This window comes from Onychomys torridus, chromosome 7, assembly GCF_903995425.1.
Source record: "Onychomys torridus chromosome 7, mOncTor1.1, whole genome shotgun sequence".
NCBI classification, from domain to species: domain Eukaryota; kingdom Metazoa; phylum Chordata; class Mammalia; order Rodentia; family Cricetidae; genus Onychomys; species Onychomys torridus.
This window is the reverse complement of record NC_050449.1, coordinates 54,895,092-54,918,690: the sequence shown is the minus strand read 5'-3', so window position 1 is coordinate 54,918,690 and position 23,599 is coordinate 54,895,092. Positions and strand designations below refer to the sequence as shown.

Here is a 23,599-nt window from a genome sequence, read left to right as displayed (position 1 = left end):
GCTACCAATGACAGGTTTCCCAAGCAAAGGGGTTCCATATGTATCCAGGTGGGCCCCTCGGTGAGCCCACTTTGTCCCAGTGAAGGTAATGGAGAGGAAGATCCTAAACAATTCTGTACGATGTTTAGGGTAGCGGACCTTGCCTTTGGGACACACTCCTCAATCTAGTCTGCATAGTCTCTAACTAGCCTCTCCTCAGGCTACACTGTCTACAAGGCTACAGCCCCAAACATGCCCCAGGTGTCTCACACTGCGAAGTGACTGTGGGCGGACACTGCTGTCACCATCGCACAGGGTGGTATGCCTCGGGGACACTGCACCACCCCGAGGCTCACACAGAACCCAAGGGAGCTGCACGTGGTTTCTTGGAGGCAGACACAAAGCTCAGCAGCTCTGCCCCACCCAGGCCTCACTACTAAGCCATGCTGTTCTTTCTCCCACCCTCTGCTCTCTCCACACTCAAGCTGCTTTACCAGAACTACTGCCCCAAGTTCTGCCTCCCCTGCCCCATACCTTCCCCCAAGCTCTTCAAGGAGACCTCCACCAGCGGCCCCTTGCCTTTGCACCTGACTACCCCTCACACCTCAAAGAGCCAATCCATGGGCTGGGTGGGTAGAACACCCCCCCCCACCCCCCGCCAGGCTCACCTGACCAGGGTCTGGTTGTGTAGGTCCCACACTGCAATGTTCCCATCACTGCAGCAGGAGAAACACACTTTGGCATCAGGACTGATGGCCAGGGCATAGCAGGCTGGAGCTGAGGAAGTCAGCTCAGCCTTGATGCGGGGCGTGGGTGAGGCCAGGTCCCAGATGGTGAGCGTGCTGGCCTCGCCACCCACAATGAGCGTGCGCCCATCCGGGAGAAGCTTGCACGAACGGATGTAGTTATCCCTGTTCTGGAAGGAGAAGAACCGGGTTAAGTGCTACCCACTTGCTTTCTCGTGGACCAAGAAAGCCCCATTAGGTAACTTAGCATCCTTATGAGGCACCCAAGCTCCTAACAGACGACTCCATCCTCCAATCTACACCCATTCAATATCTCACGCCTTTCTCAAAAGTCTTGAGCCTAAGAGTCCTGCTGTCATCTCCACTTGCAGATGTCCCCAACTAGGGCTCAGAGTGTTAGCCAGCTTACCCAGAGCTGAGCCTGGCCGTAGACCTAGAGTCCTCCCCCACAGCTGATCTGCCCTGCTCTCCTCTGGCCCCTACATGCTACAGAAGATGCCCTGGATTCTCACCAGGCAGTCCAGCTGGGAGATGGGACTCTTGCTGCCGGGCTGGCTGATGTCCCATATCTTCACACAGCCCTTACCACCTGTGTAGACGTGTCGCGTGGGGTTGCTGATGGTCACCGCACATACCACCTCCCCGTGGCTGAGCGTGTTGATCTGCCGGGCATGCCTAGGAATTCCAGGGCCTGCCAGCGCATCATGGGGGAAGGGCACAGGCTGCATCTGCCCATCGGCACTCACATGGAAGGAGTATGCCCTGCAAGAAGGAGGTGGGTCATTCCTGCCATCCACCCCCCCCGGGGGGGGGGGGTCCCTCAGGCCCCTTCCAAGTCAATGTATAGACACACCATGATTTTCCACCCCAATTCCAAGCTCCTCTCTCCCAAATCCCTGAAATCCTGGAGCCCCTTGGTACTGGGATGGCTCCACCAGGTTAGGACCTACTTAATATTTCATTCCAATTATACATCCTTGCTCCAAATCAGCTTAGGAGCTCCATGGGTGTGTTATGGAATGCGTCCGCCCACGCGCGCGTGCGTGCGTGCGTGTGTTAGTAATACTAGGGATGGGGAACCTTTCTGTCCCTCTAACAGCAAATACTGAGCCACAGGGACCCAATTTGTTCTGCTCATGTTACTGTTAGAAGCTCCATAGGTGCTATGGAATGACCTTTCCTGTGTGTGTGTGTGTGTGTGTGTGTGTGTGTTGTGTGAGAGAGAGAGACTGGGGGGGGGGGGGGGGGAAGAGAAGGGAGGGAGCTTTTTGTTCCTCTAATGGCAAACAATGAGTCACAGGGATCCAGTTTGTTCTGCCCATGTTACTGTGGCTGCCGTCTCAATGGCCACAATGGCATGCGATTTATTAAAGTACAGGGCAAGTTTCTATGTGGTATGTATGGCTCAGCCTTCAATTTCCCAATAACCCATGGGGCAGAGAGCAGGGGAACTAGAGGCAGGGAAGGGGTCACCAGGGCCCAGAGATCCATGCACTCTGCTTATAGGTACTCTGACCTCCAAGAGCCAATATCCAGACCTCAGCATCTTGCAGTTGCCCTGGCAGAGGGAATTTTTGATTTCCTTGGGCCATGACCTTGTCTAGGGTGTTGCATCCAGCAAGACCCTGTGCTCAGGGGATGGAGGGAGGGGATTAGCCTTGTCTACCCCATGAAGCATGCAAAAAGACCAGCCTAGCACTTACGGTTTCCCTCCAGGAATGGAGGCAAGACCTGAGGTCAAGCCTGTGGCCCGCATCGGGGGGTGAGGGTCAAAACCAACCTGCAAAGAAAGAGCGGCTCTGAGTCCGTTTGCCACCACACATTCCCCACGTTCCCCGTGGCCACAGTCATCCGGGCCTGCTGCACCCTGTGACTTCGCCAGAACCAGGTGAAAGCATTGCTGAATGGGGACCACGTCAGAGAAGGCCGAGTGTCCTGCCGGGACAGTAACACAGGACGGCAATACAAACCCCATCTCCTAACCAGTATCCTCCCCGCTCTGCCCGACAGAGTGGGCCCTGCCCCATTCCTCTCCTTCCTGAGTGTGCTGGGAGCCTGTGGAGTAGGGCCACTCCTGGCCTTTATTTAAATGGTTGCTGCCTTTTAAGCCACAGCGGTCTGAATCAGCAACTGCAGCTCTGCTGCCGCCAGCAGGGTTAGGCCGCCAGGAAATCTGTTCCCTCAGGCTCCAACTCTCGCAAAACTACAAAGTGAACTTAACTAAACCTCTCTCCCTTGAAAGAACTCAAGTATCAAAGGTTAAGGTGGAATTCTGCTCTTCAGGGGCTGAATATCAAGTAGCTCACCTTCTCTCCTCGCTGGCGGCCTCCAAAAAGCCACCTCTGCCTCCTATAAACCCTTTCTCACCTGGCTCCTCCCTACCACTTCCTGTCAGCTAGTAGCTGACGCAGCCTCCTGACTGCAGGTGAATTTTATTTAATCAAACACATCTTTGCATCATTAAACAAACGTTTCTAGAGCATAAACAAAAGTAACACCCCTTGAAATAATATTCTACATTTCCCCCTTTTTGTCTAAACAAAAAATGAAAGGTTTTAGCTTTAACATAATAAGACTGTACACAATGCGAACAATTATTACCAAGTACAGATTACATTCACAATGTAATGGATTCCAGTTCATTTGTTTGGCAACTTAAAAGAAAATGCTCTATTATTTATCCTATCTTAATGAACCTGAAGTTTTATACCTAATTTACTCTCTATCATACCTAAGGAAAACTGTAATGTATCTAGCCTTCAACCCCATCAGGTACAGGAAGAGTAGAGGAAAACTGTCCTCTCTGCCAGCCTTAATCCTGTTTGCCCACAGTACTTGTCACACCAGCCCCACCTCCCAAACCCCTGCTACCTGGCCAGATGTCACTAAGCTCTTGTTGGGTCTCTGATCCCCTTTCAGGGTCTAAGCCCTGGCCTCACTAGAAAGGGCAGTTCCGGAGCTATCTTGAGTTATCTGAAACCAACAGGCAGGTGGGGTGAAGCCCTGGAGTGCCACCTAATACGGAAACTCCTTCTAAAACAGGTGCTCTCCCCAGAGAGGTGGTCAGGTGTCCACACCTGTGCTGGATAGTTTTCTGTCAACCTGACATAAGCTAGAGTCACCCGAAAGAAGAGAACCTCAACTGATAAATGCCGCCGTAAGATCCTGCTGTAAGGCCTTTTTAAATTAGTGATTGATGGGGAAGGGCCCAGCCCACTGTGGATGGTGCTATATCTGGGCTGGTGGTTCGGGGTTCTATAAGAAATCAGGCAGAGCAAGCCAGTAAGCAGCACCCTCTGTGGCCACTGTATCAGCTCCTGCCCTGCTTGAGTTCCTGCCCTCACTGCTTTTAATGATGAACTGTTATATGGAACTGTGGGCAAAATGAACCCTTTCCTCCCCAAGTTGCTTTATGTCATAGTGTTTCATTTTGCAGCAATAGAAACCCTAACTAAGGAAACCCCCAAGGGTCCCTTCAGCATGCAGGGACATGTACCACACCAACCCTGCCAGCTCCCACTCCCTACCCAGTGCCCTCCCCCACAAAAGGAGCCAAAAGGTCTACGTACAGCTCCAAAGCTCACCATTGGCGACCGGCCATAGGCAGCAGCTGCAGCGGCGGCGGCGGCGCTCATCTGGGGAGGGATGTTGTGGAGGCCGGCGTAGGCGCTCGGGCTTGTGAGGGAGCCATTCATCTCGTGGTGGCTCATCATGGCAAAGGGTGCTGCGTAGGAGCTGGTGATGGAGATGGGTGTGCGCAGGGCCGAGGCTGTGAGGAGGTGAACCGCGAGGCGGGCATCAGTGAGGAGTGGGCATGAGTGAGAGTGGGCTCCTCCTTCTGCTAGACATAGCTGGGCCACAGCCCTCCTGCATTCTGTAGCAGCCTATGATGAACCCACCTAACTGGATTCTTGACTTGAGAGCCCAAGGATGGGCTTACTTCTTCTCAGAGGGCAGTGCTTGAGACCCAGAGAAGAGGGCTTACTCAGGGCCTCACAAAACCGTTAACAGAAGTGGACACCGGTCTAGTCTAATAGCCTATCAGGTGCTCTTTCCACACTCCTGGCCTCGGAGCAGCCTCGAAGACTCTGATGGACCAGTGTCAAAGACCCTCATAAACCCTGCTAGAGCACTGTCTAAGGTCCAGGCTTATATTTCCTTAAGCCTGATGTTGCAAATCACCAGGCAGACCTTCGAAGCCCCAGCTTAAACACACTCCTATGCTCCTGATCATCTGTTTGGCTCCAGCCTGGCCAAAGACCACCCTCCCTTCCCCAACCAGATTGGGTCCATGGTGCCTACCCATTATACCTATCGGGTCCATGCCTGGAGGTTTGCCCGGCATTGACCGGAGCCCCGGGGTCGTGCTAGTGCCTGGAGTTGGGGCATCATTCCTTGGCGTTGGTGTGTTGGATTTGAGCCCAGGTGTGGAAGATTTGTCATTCTGAGAAGGGAAGACAGAGACCAAGAGACGCCGTGAGGATTCCTTTCTCCCAAGGGCTGGGCAAAATGCCTAGCCCGCCCTGGTCCCACATGAAGCCAAGCATGGCTTGAATAGAAGTCCCTACTTGGCAGGGATGGTGGTGAAGAGTCTAACTTACAGAGGCAGGGACCAAGGCTCTGATACATTCAGTAGTGAGAGGATCAGCCAGTGTGAGTTAATGACTTAGATGCCAGTCCCAATGGCCACACCCCAACTCCCACCCTCCAAGTGGCACGGCGTGAGCTCTAGCCTCTGCACACCTCCCATTTGCCCCCTTCCCCACCTCTGTAAAGTGCCAAGGTAGACCCCACATACATGACCAAGGTCTTTTGTCTTGGAGGACGGTGTGCTACTGGAAGAAGCCACTGAGGCCGGGCTGGTGGGGGCGTCTTTCTTCAGGCCACGAGTTTTGTCCAGCCCATTTTCAGGAGGGGAGTGTGCTGGGCTCACCCGAGGCGTCGCTGGGTCCTGAAAACATAAGTGTTACAGAGTTCTGAAGCTGTAAGCAGGTGTCCCTGTCCTGGCAACAGGAAGGCAGAGGACTTGGGTGGTAGGCAGGTAGCTCTGAACAACCTAGAGCCTGAGCCCTTCACCTCACAGGTGGGGTGAACAAGGGCCTGGAGACCGGAAGGAGTGACCTGCTACAGGTCACACACTAACTGGCAAGGTTGTAAGCGGCCACCTGGAAAACTATGGGAACTGAAGACCAATGCTACTTGGGGCCTTCCAGCACCCACATACGAAGCCATCACGCATCAAAGGCCCACCTTGACCTCCTGCTTCCCTGATGCTCCAAGAACAGAGGCTCCATTGCCCTGTTCAGACAGCAGGAAGAACAGACCTTACCCACAGAGAATTTATCCCAAAGCACCCCATCCAGGGGACTCCCTACAGCTGGGGCCTACCCTTACCTCGTTGGAGACGTCCACCACCAGGTCGTCACTCTTGTCACCGTCACTGTCCTGCAAGCCAAAGAGAAGCCAGGCGGCCAATCAGAGCCCATGCCAACTCCTGATCTGCTCAAGCAACCTTCACCCTAACCCCCCCCCCCCCCGCCCCACACACACACTGTCAAACCCCAGAGCCCATGCTGACTCCACTTCTGCACTCTCTGCCTTTCTGACCAGCACCCCAAGCAGGAACTGGCCTTCCTCCTGGGTCCTTCCTAGCTCAGCCTCTGGAGCTCTGGAATAAGCAGCCTCATTATCTCAGTCCGGAGCTTTCTAAGCCAGAACCTCCTTCCCAGCTGGTATTCTGGCTGCAGTCATTCGGAAGGCAAGTCTCACCTTTGCACTTCCGTCACTCCAGGGCAGGAGACTAGCTTCATTTCACAGTGCGGCTGAGCTTTGTATAACATGCTCAGAGCCACAGGGCAGCCAGGAGGGCCAAAGAGGGCTTGGTCCAAGCTCCTCTAGTCTCACATCTCACCCCTGTCCAGTCTGGCAATGGAGGACACATAGTCACACTCCCACTGGGACTTCAAAGGTCAGGGTCATGCTAGCTGGTTGTTACATTACAGTGGCTGAATGCCTGGGGTGTATCGGGAAGACTGTGAGGCTCAAACTCAGGCACACCAGGGAACTCTCTTTGAGCGTGGATGCAGCAGAAAACTGTCTACAAGAGCCTTCAGCTCTCCCCAGATCCCACGAAGGCTGGGACAATTCCCTGTCCATTTCTCTCCCAATGTCTCACCTGACCACAGGACATGTATGAGCCTCCCCCTGAGCCCCGTCCCACTGCTAGTCTCTAGACTCAGTATCCAACTACTAGAGTTGGGGGCCACAGCCCAGCACACAGCCCTCTCGGATGATGCCACTTGCCAGCCCCTACATACGTATCGGCTCAGGCTGTCCTTCTCCTCTGCTTTCCGCTTCTTGGCTTCCATGTTGTAGTCTGCAGATCCCCGGTGCTTCTCGCTGGCCCGGAGGCTTTCTGAGGGTGACACTGAATTGTTCTGGAAGAAGAGGATCTCGGGGTCAGAACTCCATGTTGAATGTAATATTGCACACAGCCTCTCTGACGCAACAAGAGCAGATGACAGAGGGCCAGTAGAAGGAAGTGGGCAGACACCCTGTGTCTGCAGATCCGGCTCACCCAGGATACTCCCAGGGCACCTTGGGTCCCTGGGGGCTTCCCCAAACTATCCTCATTTTTGGAAGCAAAGTGAAGCCTATCCAATAGCGAACCCTGCAGTGAGTGGGCTGTTTCCTGGTCTGACGCCAAGTCCCATGAGGGCAAGGGGCACCTGTCACTCAATTTACTCAAAGGAAAGATGAGTCTTAAGACCTGAGCCACAGACAGACAGTGGCAGGCATAGAACTTCCATTGTAAGTTCGGCAAGGTGCTGGGGCGGCCGACAAAGCACTACGTATAAAAGAGCAGCTCAGAGACCCTCTGCTCCTCCACAGCCAAGCCTCTGGCAAACTGAAGAGAAACCAGAGTCATGAAGACACACCGCCTTCGGGACTCTTTCCCTCGAGAAGATAGGACCCGCTCAGGGAGGGGACAAGTGTCCAAGTTAGACGACAGCAGGGGTCCTGTGTGTTGCAGACCAAGCTATAGTCTCCGGCAGAAGGGCAGCCCTAGGGACATCCAGGGGCTTCACGCTGGGCAGAGAAATGAGAGTTCTCAGCTCTTCCTCTGCTAGAGTAGGGGAGGAGAATCCCTAGGGACGAAAGGCCTGAGAAATGAGAAAATCTGAGGCAGATGCGCAGCAGGGAGGGCGGCAAATGGGGTGTCCTGGGGCTGTGTACATGGGTGGGGGGAGCCTCTGGCAAGGGCTGTTTGCAAACCTTGAAGGCCTGGTGCCCCTCCAGGACACATGCTAAGAACCCAGTGTATATACCTCCGCTGCCATCCCACCACGGGTTGAATGTGAAACGCCCCCACAGGCTGATGTGTTAGAACACTGGGTTCCAGCTGAGGGCACTGTTTGGGGAGGCCTTGGGACCTTCTGGATACATAGTCTGGCTGGCAGACACAAGGCCACAGAGGATTATAGGCAGGTTCTGATCCAGCTCAGACTCTTCCTAACTGTAGCCATGATGTAACCAGTCACCTCACGCTCCTGCTGCCCCAGGCACAAGCCGCTCCTGTAGCCATAATGGATTGTACCCTCTCAAACCGTGAACCAAATAAATAGTCCTTCCTCCATCCAGCCACTTTATCAAGTGATAAGAAAAGGAACCGATAGACCTCCCCATGCTCAGACTGACACGGATGTCAGGAGTGACGGAACGAAGAAGACGTCCCCTGTCCCCCCAGGGCGGTCTAGGGAAGAGAATGGTCACAAAAGTCTGCAGATGGAGGCAAGCTAAAGATGCATGGGAACACAGAGTAAGATCTGCTCACAGAGAAAGAAGGGCACTGAAGGCAAGTGGGGTGATCTTCACTTCTTTCCCCATTTTACCAGAGGCCAATGCTGGCCCAGGGACAGGTCTCACTGGGAGGGAACAGGGTGACCAGCAGGTGGATGGGTTTGGGGGAATGGTGCGGAAGGGAGCCAGCCACAGAACTTAATTTCCTTTCTTAAGCTGGTTTTCTGGGCAGCCCTTCCCTGCCAAGTTTCTGCCTGAAGCAAATTAAAATGGCAGAGTTATCAAGCCTTGAAGAAAAAAAAATGGAGGTTATAATGGAACTGCAGCTCAACCTTCCCCGCAGCCGGGCGAGTGGCGGCGATGCGCACACAGCCGCAATTCAATTAGTTGCTGCAAGCACAGGCAGAAAGGGGGAGGGGAAAAAAATCACCATCATTTCATTTCCTCCATGGTGGCGGCCACCCCGTGCTAAGCAGCAATGCTTCCAGCCCCTCAGGCTGGCTGCCCCTGCAAAGGCGGGTGATGGAGAGGAGGGAGGGGACAGGGTGGCTGCTCGTGTTTCTCCTTGCGACCTAGTGCGAGAACAGGGAACTCTTTCTTCTCATGCAGTCAGGCTGAAAACCCTCGCCGCTACCGGAGAGCCATGTCAGGCATTTAGCGGCATCGATCCAGCCCGCCTCTGGTTGGCAGGCAGCCAAAAAACTAAGTATTTTTTATTGCTTCAGCTAGGCAAGGAAATATGAATGAAGCTACCTCTAATTGGACTCCAGACTAACCCCTCTGGGACAGCTTCCAGCCTGTCCACCCAGCCCCCGCCCCTCTCTGACACAGCCTTGTCCTTCCTGCCGGCCTCGACTGTTGACAACCTGTTTTCCTAAGGCTGATTATTTCAATCTCCACCATCCAACACCATGGCGGTGAGGACACAGTCCCCATCCGCCCTACACACACTAGTACCCACTCTGAGCTGCCCAGCCCTAGGATGGCATGGGATTCATTCTAGTTCATTCTCCAGTCCCTGTGCTGAGTCCGCCCAGATCAGATGCCAGGGAGCATTATGGAGCAAAGGGCTGAGACCTTGGGGTCTCTCTGGGTTTGTAGCAGAAAGTTTTCAATAGGGAACAAGGCCAAAAGCGAAGAGGAGAGTGTTAGGTTTCAACCACCCACTTCCCGGAGAAGGCTGACCAAGTAGAGAGGCCTGTTATAAGAGGTCTTCCTATCAAAGCTGAGAGGCTATCTGAGCAAGGTAACTCCCATGGCATGCATAAGGTAACGGAGGCTCAGGTCAAGACACTACCCAACATCTCATAAGGCTGAGACTGGATTGGGGGTGGGGGGAGCAGACACCACACGGATGAATGCACACGTGATCCAGCCTTCTATGTAGGCAAACTGCCTCTCAAAAAAAAAAAAAAAAAAAAAAAAAAAGCCACTATTTAAGGATCAACACCAAAGCAATCAAAATGGATTTTCAGCTTTAATCATTCCTTTCTTCTGTGCCTAGCCATTCCTGAGCCCAAGGGGGAACCTGGATTTCTGAGCACGCAGGCAGGGCAAGAGACAGCTAACAAGAGGTTTAAAAACAATCTGGGTGGAGGCAGGGATGGGAAAGGAAGGCAGGTCAGGGTGAGGGAGCTTCCTGAGGAGGCTGCTGCCTGGATGGCTAGTTAACGGTCTGACATTCCAAGTCCTACTTAACATGAGGTAATAACCAAAGCCATCCTAGCAGATTAGATGGTCCCGGATATGAGCATGGCGATGAGGAATAAAATAGCTTTGCTAATCGCTGGAGGATTTTTTTTTTTTATTCAGACTCCACTGCGCTTATTCAGAGGGCTTATTCACTTGAAACAGAACCTCGGAGCCTCAGTGTGATCAGAAAGATTTACAGCAAATCTCTGAGCTGGCAGACACGCAGGCGGCCTGGCCTTAATGCCTGCTTGCTAGCACTTTCTTAAACTGAGTAAAAGTGCAGAGTAGAGAGAAACCTCAGGCATTTGAAGGAAGGAGGATTCAGGGTAATGCTGGGAAGCAAGCATCCAACCGACAGGGTAGATGAACCATGGCCTAAGAGACATGGGAACACACCAGGGTTTGGAGTCCTTGGCTCAGCCCAATGACTCCAAAAAGCCCCTTGGAAGATGCTGAGGACACCAGCTGACCACTTCTGTAAGGGGAGTTAGAGCTCACTCAGGTAAGCACCCACCACCTGGAGATCAGAGGCTTCCCTAACAGAGGGTCACTTTCAACGGAGGACAGCAACTCCTACCCCTAGCCCTGGATCTGTAATGGCGACACTGTCACCCGCACATCAGCCCTGAAGCCAGGTCTTCCAGCGTCCACTCACAGAGCAAAACGGAAACTCTGGGGTTAGCTGTGGGCAGCACAGGCTACTTGCCAGGCCTGTGGTTCTAGGAATGAGCCCCCAGGCAGGCCTACCCTCCTCCCATACCCACCCACACACCAAGATCCAGAGCACCCACACTTACCGCGCTGGACTCTCTCTCTGTGGGGCAGGAAGGTCAGGACAGGAGGAGGGTCAGGACCCCCAAGGAAAAGGAAAAAACAAACAAACAAACAAAATAAACCAGGTAAAAGGTCACTCTCAACTCAGCTAACTTGTGATTTGCTAAAGCCACCTCTCACTGGTCAGCCTGATGCTAGAACTATCACCCAAGGACCTAGCCTATGTCCCTGGGTGCCAGTTCTCAGTTTGGAAACTGGGCATCCCAATTCTAATTCCATCAGCGCCCCCGCCCCCCACGAGTTCCCAGGATGGCCTGCCAGGCCATTAGCCCTCTCCTCCCTGATGAGTCAGAGGAACCTGCTTTGTTGGTCACTGGACTTTCTGAAATTACAAGCAGAAGCCGGGAAGGTTACTGCTTAAAAAACAACAACAAATTCAATGGAATTTAGGAGTGACTTTTACTGGTTAGTTTTCTTAACACCATTCTCCATTTCTTTGCCCAAGTGCCCCCAAATGGTTAGGCCTCTGGTTACACCAGTCCAGCAAAGCAGCCGCTCCCATGGTCCTCTCCTCCTCTGCCCAAAGGGGACAAAACAGGTGGCCTCTGGTTCCTCGGATACAGCATGGACTAGGGCTAGGATCGAGACTCCTCCCCCAAAGTCCCTAGGAGTAGGGAAGACGTTGGCCATGTGACCCAGTAAATACCTAAAAGCCAAACAATAGTGCTGTTCCCTGGAGGAACCTCATCTTTCTACTCACCTCTCTGCCGGAGTATTGCTGAGACCTGCACTTTAAGGTGCTCCACTAACTAGCCTGAGACAGGGTCTCAAATACCCACGGCTGGACCTTGAACTCACTACACAGTAGAGAATTACTATAAACTTCTGCATTCTGCCTCCATCTCCCAGTGTTGGGTTTCCAGGCACGCACTTCCACCCTAGTTTATATATGGTGCCAAGCAATGAACCCAAGGCTCAGGCCCTGCTGGGCGAGTACCCTCCCTACTGAACCACACCCCTGGCAGTGCTTGAGCGCTGACTGTGGACCTCTTTTCAGGATTCTGAACTGCTAGGAACCTCACAAGACAGAGGAAGACAGCAACAAACTGCTGCTACCCTGGGGCCCCGACTCAAGCCCTTCTGGAAACAAAGGCCCCCATGCAATCGCCAAAGCATCCTGAAGGACATGCTAGGCTGGCCCTAAAGAACGGGCAGGGTGCTACTGGGAAGATGGGGGCTGTTCTGGATAAACTGAGACTGCTTTCCAGGGCGGGCATTGACTCGTCTTATCTAACTCCAGACTCGAGGGGACAGCGCCTGCCATGTCCATTCGCAGTGTCCTCCAGCCCCAGCCCACCCTGCCCACACCAGCCCACCCAGAGCCACACCTCTGTGATCCAGTTCATGGTGGTTCTTCTCATCCTTCACCGCCAAGTGGGCTTGGCTGCCCAGGGCACCAAGTGCCAGCAGCCCGGAGCTGCTTCCTGTCACTGGGGGAATCCCAGGAGGTTGGAGGCCTGACGGGTGGGGTGGCAGCTGGACCGGGGGACCATGCGTGGCATGGGAGAGGTGCTGTGCCTGGAGTTGTTGCTGCTGCAATGAAGTTGGTGGTAAGCCATGACAGGTCAGACAGGGCAGAGGATGGGTCACCTCTGCCCCTCCCTCTCGCTCCTCCGCTGATAAATGACAGGGAAACTCGCACCCCCCCCCCCCCCCCCTCAGCCCACATGCTCATCTTGCCAAACAAAATCTGTTAATGGACTGCGACGTAGAAGATTTATGTCTTCCATCGCCCTCCCCCCAGCTCCAATTTCAGGACAGTTTCCCATGCCTGTTTCCAAGCCCAAGATAAATAATGCATGCATTTAAAACCCACACGGTCACTAGGGCTTCCTTTCAATTGAGAGGAATCCATTTTTAAGCTCATAGCTCATGCATACATGCCTTTTAACATCAGCAGCCAGCGCCTCCCACCCAAAGCTGGAACCTGGGCAATGCCTCTGTGATTCTGAAGAGGCCCAAAGGCTTGGAGGGTGGGGACAGGGTAGCCAGATAGGTCAGGAGCCACGCCCCAGACAGGAGCCACGCCCCGGTTACGGTGCTTACTCTCTGCACGGCTGGGGCAGGGAATCAACTCCCTGAGACTCAAATTTCCTCATCTGCACAAGCGGGGAGGCAGCACCTACTGCAGGGGGCTACAGTAGGGTAATGGGGGCTTGGGCACGTGGCCACTGCTCCATGGGCTTCATGGCAGTCACTGGCACTTCCACAGGGTTCTCACAGGGCTCTCCCACTGTTCTAACAACCTCTGCATTCCCAGCCACACACAATAACTGCCATTTTCCCATTCCTCACCACACCTAACCCTGGGACTCTGCTGTGTGACCCCTCTTCCCACTGCCAGTATCAAGGCTCCCCATCTCATTTTGCCCCCAGGCCCAAGCTCCTAGCTCAGAGGCTTCCATGCTCCCCCTGCAGCCAAGATAGAATGCTCCCTTATTCATAAGACTATGCCAAGAACCACTGGCATTGTAGGATAGGTTATATGGTATCAAATATTTCTCATGGATGGAAATACTTCTTGGGACTGGCTAGGGCCTTGGGCATGCTTGTCCCCACCCATGCACAGATCAACCTTATTGACTAACCCAAGAGAAAGTAACTAAGGCCACCTGTATGTGCACATAAATCCCTGGGCATTATCCAAATAGATCCTGTGATTCTGACAGTCACCCAGTTGAGAAAAGGTTCTGTCCATTTTACAGACACCAAACTGATACAGGGGCACTGGAGTGGGCAGCCCAAGTCCCATGAGCCCTAAATGGGATTTGAACTCTTTATCTGTCAACCACTAACATCATCTACAGAGTGTTCCAAAGAACTTCAAAGCAAGAGGGAGGAGGTAAGGGAGATACACAGCAATGACGTAATAGGCCAAGCCATCCCCATTGACTGAGGGAGTCACTGTCACTGTGATACAGCAGCTCTCAAAGTCAGCAGGGCCCAGGGAATCCTTACAGATGTTTGGTCAAGGATTAAAAGCTTCCATGCTCCCCTCAAACTACTGACCTAGCTCTACCTCCAATTCAAGCCTGTTGTGGCAGCCTTACACTTCTGCCGGAGGCTCCATTCTTTAGCTCTATGTGTAGGATTGGGCACCCACAGACATTGCCCTGGACCCCAGAGGACCTGAGATGATCCCCACTGCTAGGCACCTGTGCAAGCATTTGGTGGCCACAGGCCTTAAGAGTGATGTGACTCCAGGTCTGCTAGCGACACAGCGGACCCTTAGGGAGCTCTTGGAACAGAACCACAAGTGTGCCAGACAGACCTCCAGTCCTCTCGGTAAGACTGAACTCCTCTCAGACAGGGGCCAAACACAGCCTCCCCCGCAAAGAAAATGAATTTTCAGGATCTTCACAAAAATAACACATACTCATTGTAAAAAAAAAAATGGCTTTTAAGATTTCAAAGTTTTGTTCTTTTTAAGTTGCCCATTCATCACGCCCTCACAAGCCACTGTCAGTTTATCTGGAATCCAGATTTTTCAGATCTAGAGTTTTCCATGTGATTCTCCACACATGAGCCCTTGCTGACCATACTGTTACATGACTTGATTTAAAGTGTTCTGAAGAAAAAATACCTTTCCTTTTGGATGACTAGCATTCCATCGTATGGCTGGACTACACAGCTTTATCGAGATAATGTTACAAAGATTCTCCACTGGGGCCCCGTTGGTTTTAAACCTCTTGTTGGAAAGTCCTGTAATTCTGCTGGTGACAAGTACTTAACAAAACCCCAGAAAGCAAGGACTTGAGTACATAATCCACAATGCACAGTGCAGAACTACTAAAACAAGATGCCCTAAAGAGACAAAAGGGGACATTGCTGGCCATAGACATGCAAGAGTGTGTGTAGATTATTAGTCGAAGACCTCGGGTCTTCCAAAGATGCATCTGAATACCTGGACTCTCCTCCTTCCCAGAAAGGTCTCTTCTCCCACTCCACTCTGCCCAGTCAAAACAGACTGTTTTCTCACTCTTCTGGTCAGAGGAAATGTCCTTTTCCAGTTTGGAGAACTCAGATCCTAGGTTCAGGCAGAGCAGCTGGAGGTGGATTTCCAGCTCCATCTATCAGCGATGAATCCCTGGACAAGCCATCTGACTTCTCTGGACCCCATTTTCTTACAAAACGGACATCAAAGTGAAGCTCACCCTTGGGTTGTGCAGAACTCAACATTATTCCACGGAAAAGCAAAGTTGGAGAACAAGCAACCTTCGCAAAGAGGAACAATCATCACCATCGTCTTTAAGTGAGTTTCAGGAAGACAGGGCCGTCGCATTATCCATCCAGCACCTCCAACAGTCCTGGCACATCCCTCTACCCACATTCTGGGCAAGTGAAGTGTTAGAGGTTAGCAGCAGAGGTAGGGAAACAGTCAGCAGAGAGCCTTATCCAAAGGTGGCTGATGCAGAATTGAAGGCCCAGCGAGAGGCAGCTGGAACAGCAGTGTCGGCGGGGCAGACCGTTTCCACAGATAATCCCCAGCAGAAACTTCCAACAAAAGATGGCAGCTCCTCAGATAAGACCATGGTATTCCTCAGTGACTCAGCAAGAAGTATCCTTTGCGACAGAGTCAAGAAGAGCAGCTGGCTCTGGACAGCCACAAACACCCCACGGTCTCCTCAGGGTGGTCTGAAGGTACCATGGGGCTGCCCCAGAAGACTGCAGACAGAGTGACGGGAGAGCCAAGCTGTTTCCACAAGGTAAGAACGGATGCACGTGGACGTCAGCGCTCTTTGGGTGAAGGGTCTGCCAGCAGTGGTCTTGGTAACAATACAGAGTGAAGCCAAGTTTTCTCCTTGATGGGGCCAGGAACAGCTGGCAAGGATCTGACTCTCAGGCAGGTAGAAGCATGGCCTGTTACTTTCCTGGGCAGGCAAGCAGGATGCAGCCACCCTCAGGCTATGTTTCTATCCTTTGTATCCTGTCCTCCAGCTTCAGAGCACAAAGTACTCAAAACATGGTGTAGTCTGAGTGAGAGGGTCACGCAGCTTTCAACAATGGTAGAGAAATGTCATCAACGATGAGGTCTGAGGCCACCTGCCTCTACTTCTTACTGTTCTTCCTAATACTGGCACTTCTCCATTGTGGGAAGAAAGGAAGTCAGTGATTCGACCTTCCGCCCTTAACCCCCAGAGGGCTGAGAAACACAGAACCAAACACACTCCTGAACATCCACTTCTCCATCCTTGACCATTCCACGACAAAAAAAACGCACATCAGAGCTCATGGCCCTGAGGTGGTTCCTGGACACTCCATCCCTGAGTGCCTAGTGTCCATGGTCTGGGATTGGCAGGTGTGGCTGGCAGCAGAGGCTGCTGGGAGATCTTGCTTGAAGAGCATGTGTAACCAGATTACACACCTCACGCTTCATGCTTCTGCTAGCTGATTAGATGCTTCGGTTCTGAGGTTCATAATTTGAGTTAAACTTAGGGAAGTTGTCTAACCGCTTCAATTCCAGAGCCAAATAGGCCAAGAGCTGCACCAGAGGAAGCAGTCAGGGTCCAGCTAACAGAGGATTCTCTCTACCCCCAAGGATGGGGAAGAGCAGGTCTTGCACCCAGCCCAGTGGGTACCCAAGGCTCCCCGCAGCATTAGAGCTGTTGGGCTTGGCGGTAGTTTTTAAAGGTCACAAAGATCTTTGCTTATCCCCACTTCAGAGACAGGGGACAGCCATGAAGGCCAACTAACTCCACTATGCAGCAGCAATCTGAGCCAAGATTCCTAACTCAGCATTCCTCTGCTTCACCTCAGCCTCTGGGTTCACAGAAGCTGATGGTAAGGCAGCCTTCCCACCATTCTGTCCCTTCTAAACTTCCACCTGACTCCTGCTCACCTCACTGTCATCTCACTGTCACCTCCTGGAGTGAAGACAGACAGGACACCCTGGGAAGGCTTCCCAGACCTTGCATAGTCTGGGACAAGCTACGACTCCAAACTCCCTCCTCCTCTTAAGAAAAATATCAAGTCAACACTTCACATACATCCCCTAAATAATTCTCTCCTACGCCTGCAAAGGCCTCTAGGGTCCACCACAGAACCTTGTATGAAGCAAGTTCTGGAAGAGACTCCATCTCTAGGCCCACCTTCCTCAAGAGGCTATGCATTCCCTAGGGACCAATGGGAGCTGAGGAAGGTTTGGCCACCACCAAAGTCCCTTCATCTGTCTGTCTTTTCTGCTCTCCACACACACGTTCTGAGTCTTGGGTGTGGCTTGTCAGAGCTTAGAGGAAGACCCCTGGGAGACTGCAACCCTGTGATATGCTTCTGGCTGCACCCATGCTCCAGATATTGCTAGAAGCCCAGCTAAATGAGGACTTCAGACTCCAGCTCCCCGTCAGGAGGCCACAATTGAACTCTCTGGCCGGAGGCATGCCCCTGCCTGGGTCCCTATCTTAGCAGGGTGGCTCCCTCCTCTCCTCTCGGAGAAAAGAAACAAGCCCCTCGCTGGAGGGCAGCCGAGCACAGCTCCCCAGTACCAGCTTGCCCCAGCTGTTGGCAATTCCTGCCTTGTGAGGCTGTGTCAGGCACGCAGCGATTAGACGGCTGCCTGCCTAATGACAGGGCGATGGCCGCATTCACTCAGAGCCCAAGAAGCAATTACCTTGAAAATGGGGGTCACAGGCCCCACTCGTGGGCTTTAATTGAATTCCAATATCTGCCTAGGGCTGCCTTGACCTAACATGTAGCTTCCTAAACGCTACTTAAAGGAACTGGAGCCAATCCAATGGTGCTGCTTCCCAATTTTACTATTTTCTTTAAAAAAAAAAAAAAGAAAAAGAAAAAAGTATTTTTGTATGTGGATTTTAATTCCAAAGAGGGAGGGAGAGGGGAGGCAGTCGACTGTAACCCCTAGGGACCTGGTGAAAAGAACACGTCCTGGGGACCCGAAGGAGAGGACTGGAAGGGAGTGAGGACAAGGAGCTGGACGACAGAGACTTCTGAAGACACCCTGGGGCTTGTCCCACCTACACTCCCTGTACCACCCCTGCAGGATCCAGGCTGCACACAGGGACGCTCGAGGCAGGCAGAAAGAGCCTGCTCTCAGGTTGGCTAGATGGCTGAATCTCTGTGAAATAACAGCACTGGACCAAGCCAGTGGTTTGCAACAAGAGGCCCTTTTGTCTATCTGGAGACATTTTGGGTGCATAAGGGTGTGTGTTTGTGTGTGTGTGTGTGTGTATGGCGGGAAAGGTTGCTGTTACACTCAGGGGGTACAGAGCAAGGCTGTTGCTGAATATCTAAAAATGCACAGGGCAACAAAGAATTCTCAGGTTCTAAATTTCAACACAGACCATTGGTTCTGTGTTCCAGTAAATTACACCCCACCCCACCTCCACATCCTTCTCAGTAAAAGGGGGACTTTTGGGAAGAAGGGGTTCAGAGGAAGTGGGAAGACACAAGTAGACAACGGGGGAGGGGCAGTGAGGTGGTTCAGCGGGTGAAAACACCTCCGGCCAAACCTGACAACTGGAGTTTGATTATGGGGTCCCACATAGTGGAAGGAGAGAACTGGCTCCTGCATATCATCCTTCGACAGCCAACACACATGCTGTGACATGTATGATCACACACGAGTTCAATAATAAATGTAAAAGAATACATTTATAGAAAGGGGTAGTGGGGTGGACAGGATCAAGCTACACTATATGTACGTGAAATTACCAGAGAACAAACTTTTTAAAGTATTTCTGACCCCCGGGCTAGACGATCACAGAAGTATCATGGCTTCTCTCCCTAGGGCGCTGTTTCCCAGCACCAAACCTCTTGGTGGCTCTTCCCACACAGCAGGCAGGGCTGACTTTCCCCTCAGCACCGCCAAGAAGCAAAGCAGGCTTAAGCCCTCCTCGTCCCCAGCAGCTCCCACAGGAACTAACACCAGGAGGAACCCACTGAACTGCCTTTGCCAAAGGACTCATCCAGGTTCCACCCAGGTGTACAGCTGATATTCAAAAGAACTTTATGAAGAGTGAGTGCTCAGCCATGCAGCCCAGCGCATGGAGCAGCAAGACCCCAACCCCAAGACTGTCACAGCACGGTGCACATAAATAAACAGCAGAGATGGTTCTGACCCCAGGAGGCCAAAGAAGGGCAGCCCAGCCTTGGGGAGGGGGAGGGGGAGGGGGAGGGGGAGGGAGCAGCCAGGCACTGATCAGTACCTTCTGCAAGTCAGAGGCACGAGATGCCAGGGGATGTGAAAGCTAATGACATTATAGGTAGACTCGAGATGTGTCTGTGATGTCTTTAGGCTGGGAACTAGGAGACGATGGTGAAGCCACTGTGGAAAGAGCCCCATGGGTCCAAGCCCTCAGCTGCCTAGGGAAGCTGTGGGCCACGGGGCTGCCATTCTTTGAGAGCACCTAAGGTCAGAGTTCATCTCTGGTCATGGTAAATGAGAGGAATAAAAGGGCTATACACACGGTGAGAGGCAGATTGGGGAGTCCACGTACCCCGATGATGGCGTTCAGCTCCGTCATGGTGACCTGCTTGGCGCGTTCCACTGCCTGCGCCACTTGCTGCTGATGCTGGGGGAAAATAAAGTCTCATCAGATGTGGCCCTCTTCAATAACCTCCATCACTGAGCACTGGGAGCCTCTAGGACCCTTTCCCAGAGAAGACAGAAAGAGACCCACTCGACAGGCCCAGGACACAAGGAGAAAGGTCTAAATGATGTCACTGTCTTCTATCAGTCTTTTCAATGAGAATGTAGGGCTTTCTAAGGAAAGCAGAGATGAGTAGCACAGATGGCCACTGGTCCACGACCTCCTCAACCTCACATACAGGGAAACCTTTATTCTATGCAATATGAACGTCAGCTGCATGTTACATATTGGAGGGATTATTTTCTAGGCATGGTACCATTACTGTAATCACACAGGACATCAAATTTCAGGACTTGCACCTATAAGTGGCTAGTGGTAACTGAACCAGAACATGGGGGATTTACATTCAAAGGCCTAAGAAGAAACGTGAATCTGATCTTTGGCTACCAAAAGGGAGAGCCAAGAGTCTAGCTAGAAAAAATGAAGTGAAAATGGCTGGAGAAACTCTAACAGGGTCTCAGGACTTCCGAAGGCAATGATGTGCTGGTGTGGACTTGAAATTCTAACCAATATCCACCCTGGTGTGAGGAGGCTATGGGAAACCTTTGTACTTTCGCTCAGTCTTGCCAAACCCAAATCTGTTCTCAAAAAACTAAAGTCTATTATTAAAAATTAAGTCCCACACATTCCCTAGAGCCCTGAGGTAGCACCAGGCACACACAATGTCGTCTCCCTTACTGGGTAACCCAAAGCACCGCCATATCTAATTCTTCTATTTATTTAGTCAGAACCTGGTCACCATCTCAGATTCAGAACTCCACCAGGGAGCTAATACAGTCCCAGCTACCAGAATGGAGGGTAGATCCTGGCCCTGCTTGTGTTGGGATCAGACAGGACAGAAACAGGGGCCAGAGAGGTCAACCCATCAGTCTTCCCCATACCTCTGGAGCCTCTTTGGACATCCTTCCCTCACAAGGCTCCAGAGCACAACCATGGCCTCCAGTGGGGGTTCTCTCAAGGGTCAAGTGACAAGATTTGCATGCCATTCCTCTGGAGAGGGTACTTTGCACCTGGGGAGCCAGCACCCCACACAGAGTCTGATCTTTGCCACCAACCAACCAGCCTTACTGGAACCAGGTACAGGAACTATTCCCAGGAAAGCAGAGGCCAGTGAGAATGTGTGGGTAGGACATTGGTCATGGTGCCCATCACTGCTGCAGATCAAGACCAAGACCCTCCTCTTCAGACTCAGGTGTGGCAGAGGGCCATTCTCCCATTGAAAAAGGAGCACATGGTCCCTGTGATGTGACCCTCGCCTCCTGATGGGCTGGAGAAGGCTTGTTAATCCTATCAGCTGGATCAGTATGATAGACAGGGCTGAGTTCAGGCTGTAGGGAGACCTGACCACACTGTGCTGCCCTGGGCAGAAGAGGAGGAAACAGATGAAGGTCTTACCTCTTGGGACAGGAAAGGCATGATCTGGGCTAAAATTGTGTTCAGTCTCTTCGCAATCTCTGTCTGCAAAGGAAACAGAGATCACAAATGAATCAAGTCACTGAAACTGAAACAGACAAGTCAAAGTGGTACGTGTCACTCACGCATGCACGCACGCCTGCCCACTGCAGCCCTTTACTATGGGCTCCATGATCACATTTCAGAACGCTCCCATTTCATAGAGGAGGTAGCCTATGCTAGGCGGGTCACAAGGGACATCCTCTATGGAGAATCCCTACTATATCAAAACAAAAACCACTCCACATTCCAGAAAACCCATGACAAAACTGAAATCTAGTGTTGAAAGAACCACTCTGTCCAACGATGCTCCAAACTGGAGAGGTCAAAGGCAAGAGAGCCCCTGGGCATCACAGGGTGAAAGGCTCTCCCAGAGCCAGCCTCACATGTAGTGGTACGTGGGCCTCCCTCATCTGCGTCCACCATCCTTCTAACCCTTGCAGAACAGTCAGAAAACACAGCAGTAAGTCTTCGGTTCTTACGGCCTAGTCTAAGAATAGAACCCAGTGGTTCCTTGTACCCTCATACGGGCCGGTCACAGAACAGCAGATTACTTCTCTGTCCCCCCAGCCTCCCAGCAAAGCCCATGTTTAGAATACCAAGCGCTTCCAGCGGGACCATGTGTGACTCAGATCTCAGATCAAGAGTGCTGCTAAATGGTTAACTGAGCCCGACAGGAAGGCCTGGGACGCTGACAGACGACTCTTGGAATTGGTTTTCTTATCTTGTCTGAATCCTGAGCAGCCAGGACTAAGGTCTCAGAGCAGCCTTCAAAGCTTTCATCAGCACGTAGCGATCTTTCAGACAAAACCATGACAACAGCCTTTTAAAATCCTGTGATCATCTGCATGTCAGATGATTCTGCATGCGAAATCTAGTGTGCCTCAGTTAAACAATGCCCTCTGAAGCCTCACCAACAGAAGCTGGCCTTGGGGAATTCCTGGGGCCAGCTCCCTTTCTACCTCTGGGCACTAAAAAAAAAAAAAAAAAAAAAGTCTCTGGTTTGTGGAGAGAACAGAACCTGACAAGAGCCTAATGGGCTTTGGCAGCCCTGTGTCCTATGACTACAAGGGCCAGACAATCCAACCCAGAGAACCTGTCCACCATAGTGCACATTCCCGGGTGGAGACAGGGCCATAATGGAACACTTGGGTCTCCTCAGGAATAGGGCCAGATGTCCCAGCAGGCACTGCTCCAGGCATTTGTAGCAGAACAATTCTTTACTGTGAAGGCCTGTCCTTCAGACTCCAGACCAACTGCATTAGTATGGTCCCCAATTTCCAAGCTTTCTTGGGTAGGGGCAAATAGCATGCCAGCTATTTGCACAATGGTGGCAGAGAGCAATAAGGACTCCACAGGCCAAGGTTTCTCAACCTTGCTGGTCATAAATTGTTCCAGTGGGCTGTTTTGTATATTGCAAGAGTCTTAACCGCAGCTTGACTCTGGCCTTTTTCCAGGGATGTCTGCCATTCACGCCACAAGGACCCTTGGAGGATCACTTTGTATAGCCTCAATTAGACTACATAAACAGGAAGACGCATACCCCCAAACCAGGGCCCTTCTCACTTGTTCTTCGTCCACAATGAGAAGAGAAGGGAGGTGAAATACAGGTGAGAGCCAGAGTTCTAAAATCAATGAGCCTGTTTCTCACTCTTAACCAACAGAGAACGAATGTGCTCATGTCATATGTGCTAGTGCAGGATGGGAGGACCTATCAAGAGCAAACACCAGCCCAGCAGCCCAGCTGCTGGCCCAAGGACCCTCGCCTCAAACACTTAGGATGGCAATGATGTGAAAACAGTATGCGCTCAATAAATCTGTGGGTCTGGAAAACAGTACGCGCTCAATAAATAACCTGGCCCAAGAACAACATCACTAGTATTTATTCTCCTTCCTGGTGTGTCTGTGTGGTACGTGCACGCTGTCTGTGCATGTGCAGGTCAGAGCCTGACAATCAGTGTCTTTCTCTTTACCTCCCATCTTAGGTTTTGAGACGGATGTCTTACTGAATGTGGAGCTCTCCACTTCAGCTAGGCTGGCAAGGAGCTCCAAGGATCCTCCTGACTGTACAAACTCTAGTACTGGGCACTAGTGACTGAGCCATCTCCACAGCCCCACTCGTGTGTGTGTGTGTGTGTGTGTGTGTGTGTGTGTGTGTGTGTGTGTGTGGAGACCTCTTGTTGTAGAGTGTCTGTGGCCAGGATTCCTGATGTGAGCAGCATCTGTGAGTGGGGCTGTGGTGGGCAAAGTGTCAACAGACCAGTGGAAGCGGGGTGGGGTGGGTAGCAGCTCAAGCTCTTTACCAACAGGGTTAAAGTATACACCTAGCCAGGCCAACCACAAGCCAGCCAGTTCACTGGGTCTCTCGTTGCCCCATCAATTCCCCACATACACAAGCAGGAAGGCAGAGGCCGACTCTGATCCCTGCCAGCCATTTGACCTACTAGAGTTCACAATGGTTTCAGAACTGACATCCTCTAAAGCAGGTTA

At 52.1% G+C, this 23,599-nt stretch overlaps 1 protein-coding gene across 12 annotated transcripts in view; it reads right to left on the bottom strand.

The window, feature by feature from the left end:
- Tle3 (TLE family member 3, transcriptional corepressor) overlaps positions 1–23,599 on the bottom strand; it is a 46,083-nt gene that overhangs the window by 3,504 nt on the left and 18,980 nt on the right. The window contains exons 5-16 of one of the 12 annotated variants that reach the window (XM_036192380.1): positions 21,053–21,115; positions 19,505–19,579; positions 12,380–12,584; positions 11,015–11,031; positions 7,043–7,162; positions 6,120–6,170; positions 5,524–5,676; positions 5,028–5,169; positions 4,295–4,494; positions 2,429–2,505; positions 1,238–1,487; positions 648–895 (exon numbers count right to left, since the gene is read on the bottom strand). In XM_036192380.1, coding sequence (XP_036048273.1) covers positions 648–895; positions 1,238–1,487; positions 2,429–2,505; positions 4,295–4,494; positions 5,028–5,169; positions 5,524–5,676; positions 6,120–6,170; positions 7,043–7,162; positions 11,015–11,031; positions 12,380–12,584; positions 19,505–19,579; positions 21,053–21,115 — 1,601 coding nt within the window. Of the gene's footprint in view, positions 1–647; positions 896–1,237; positions 1,488–2,428; positions 2,506–4,294; positions 4,495–5,027; positions 5,170–5,523; positions 5,677–6,119; positions 6,171–7,042; positions 7,163–11,014; positions 11,032–12,379; positions 12,585–19,474; positions 19,580–21,052; positions 21,116–23,599 lie in introns of all 12 variants that reach the window. The other 11 variants (XM_036192383.1, XM_036192382.1, XM_036192385.1 and 8 more) reach the window with 11 other exon arrangements.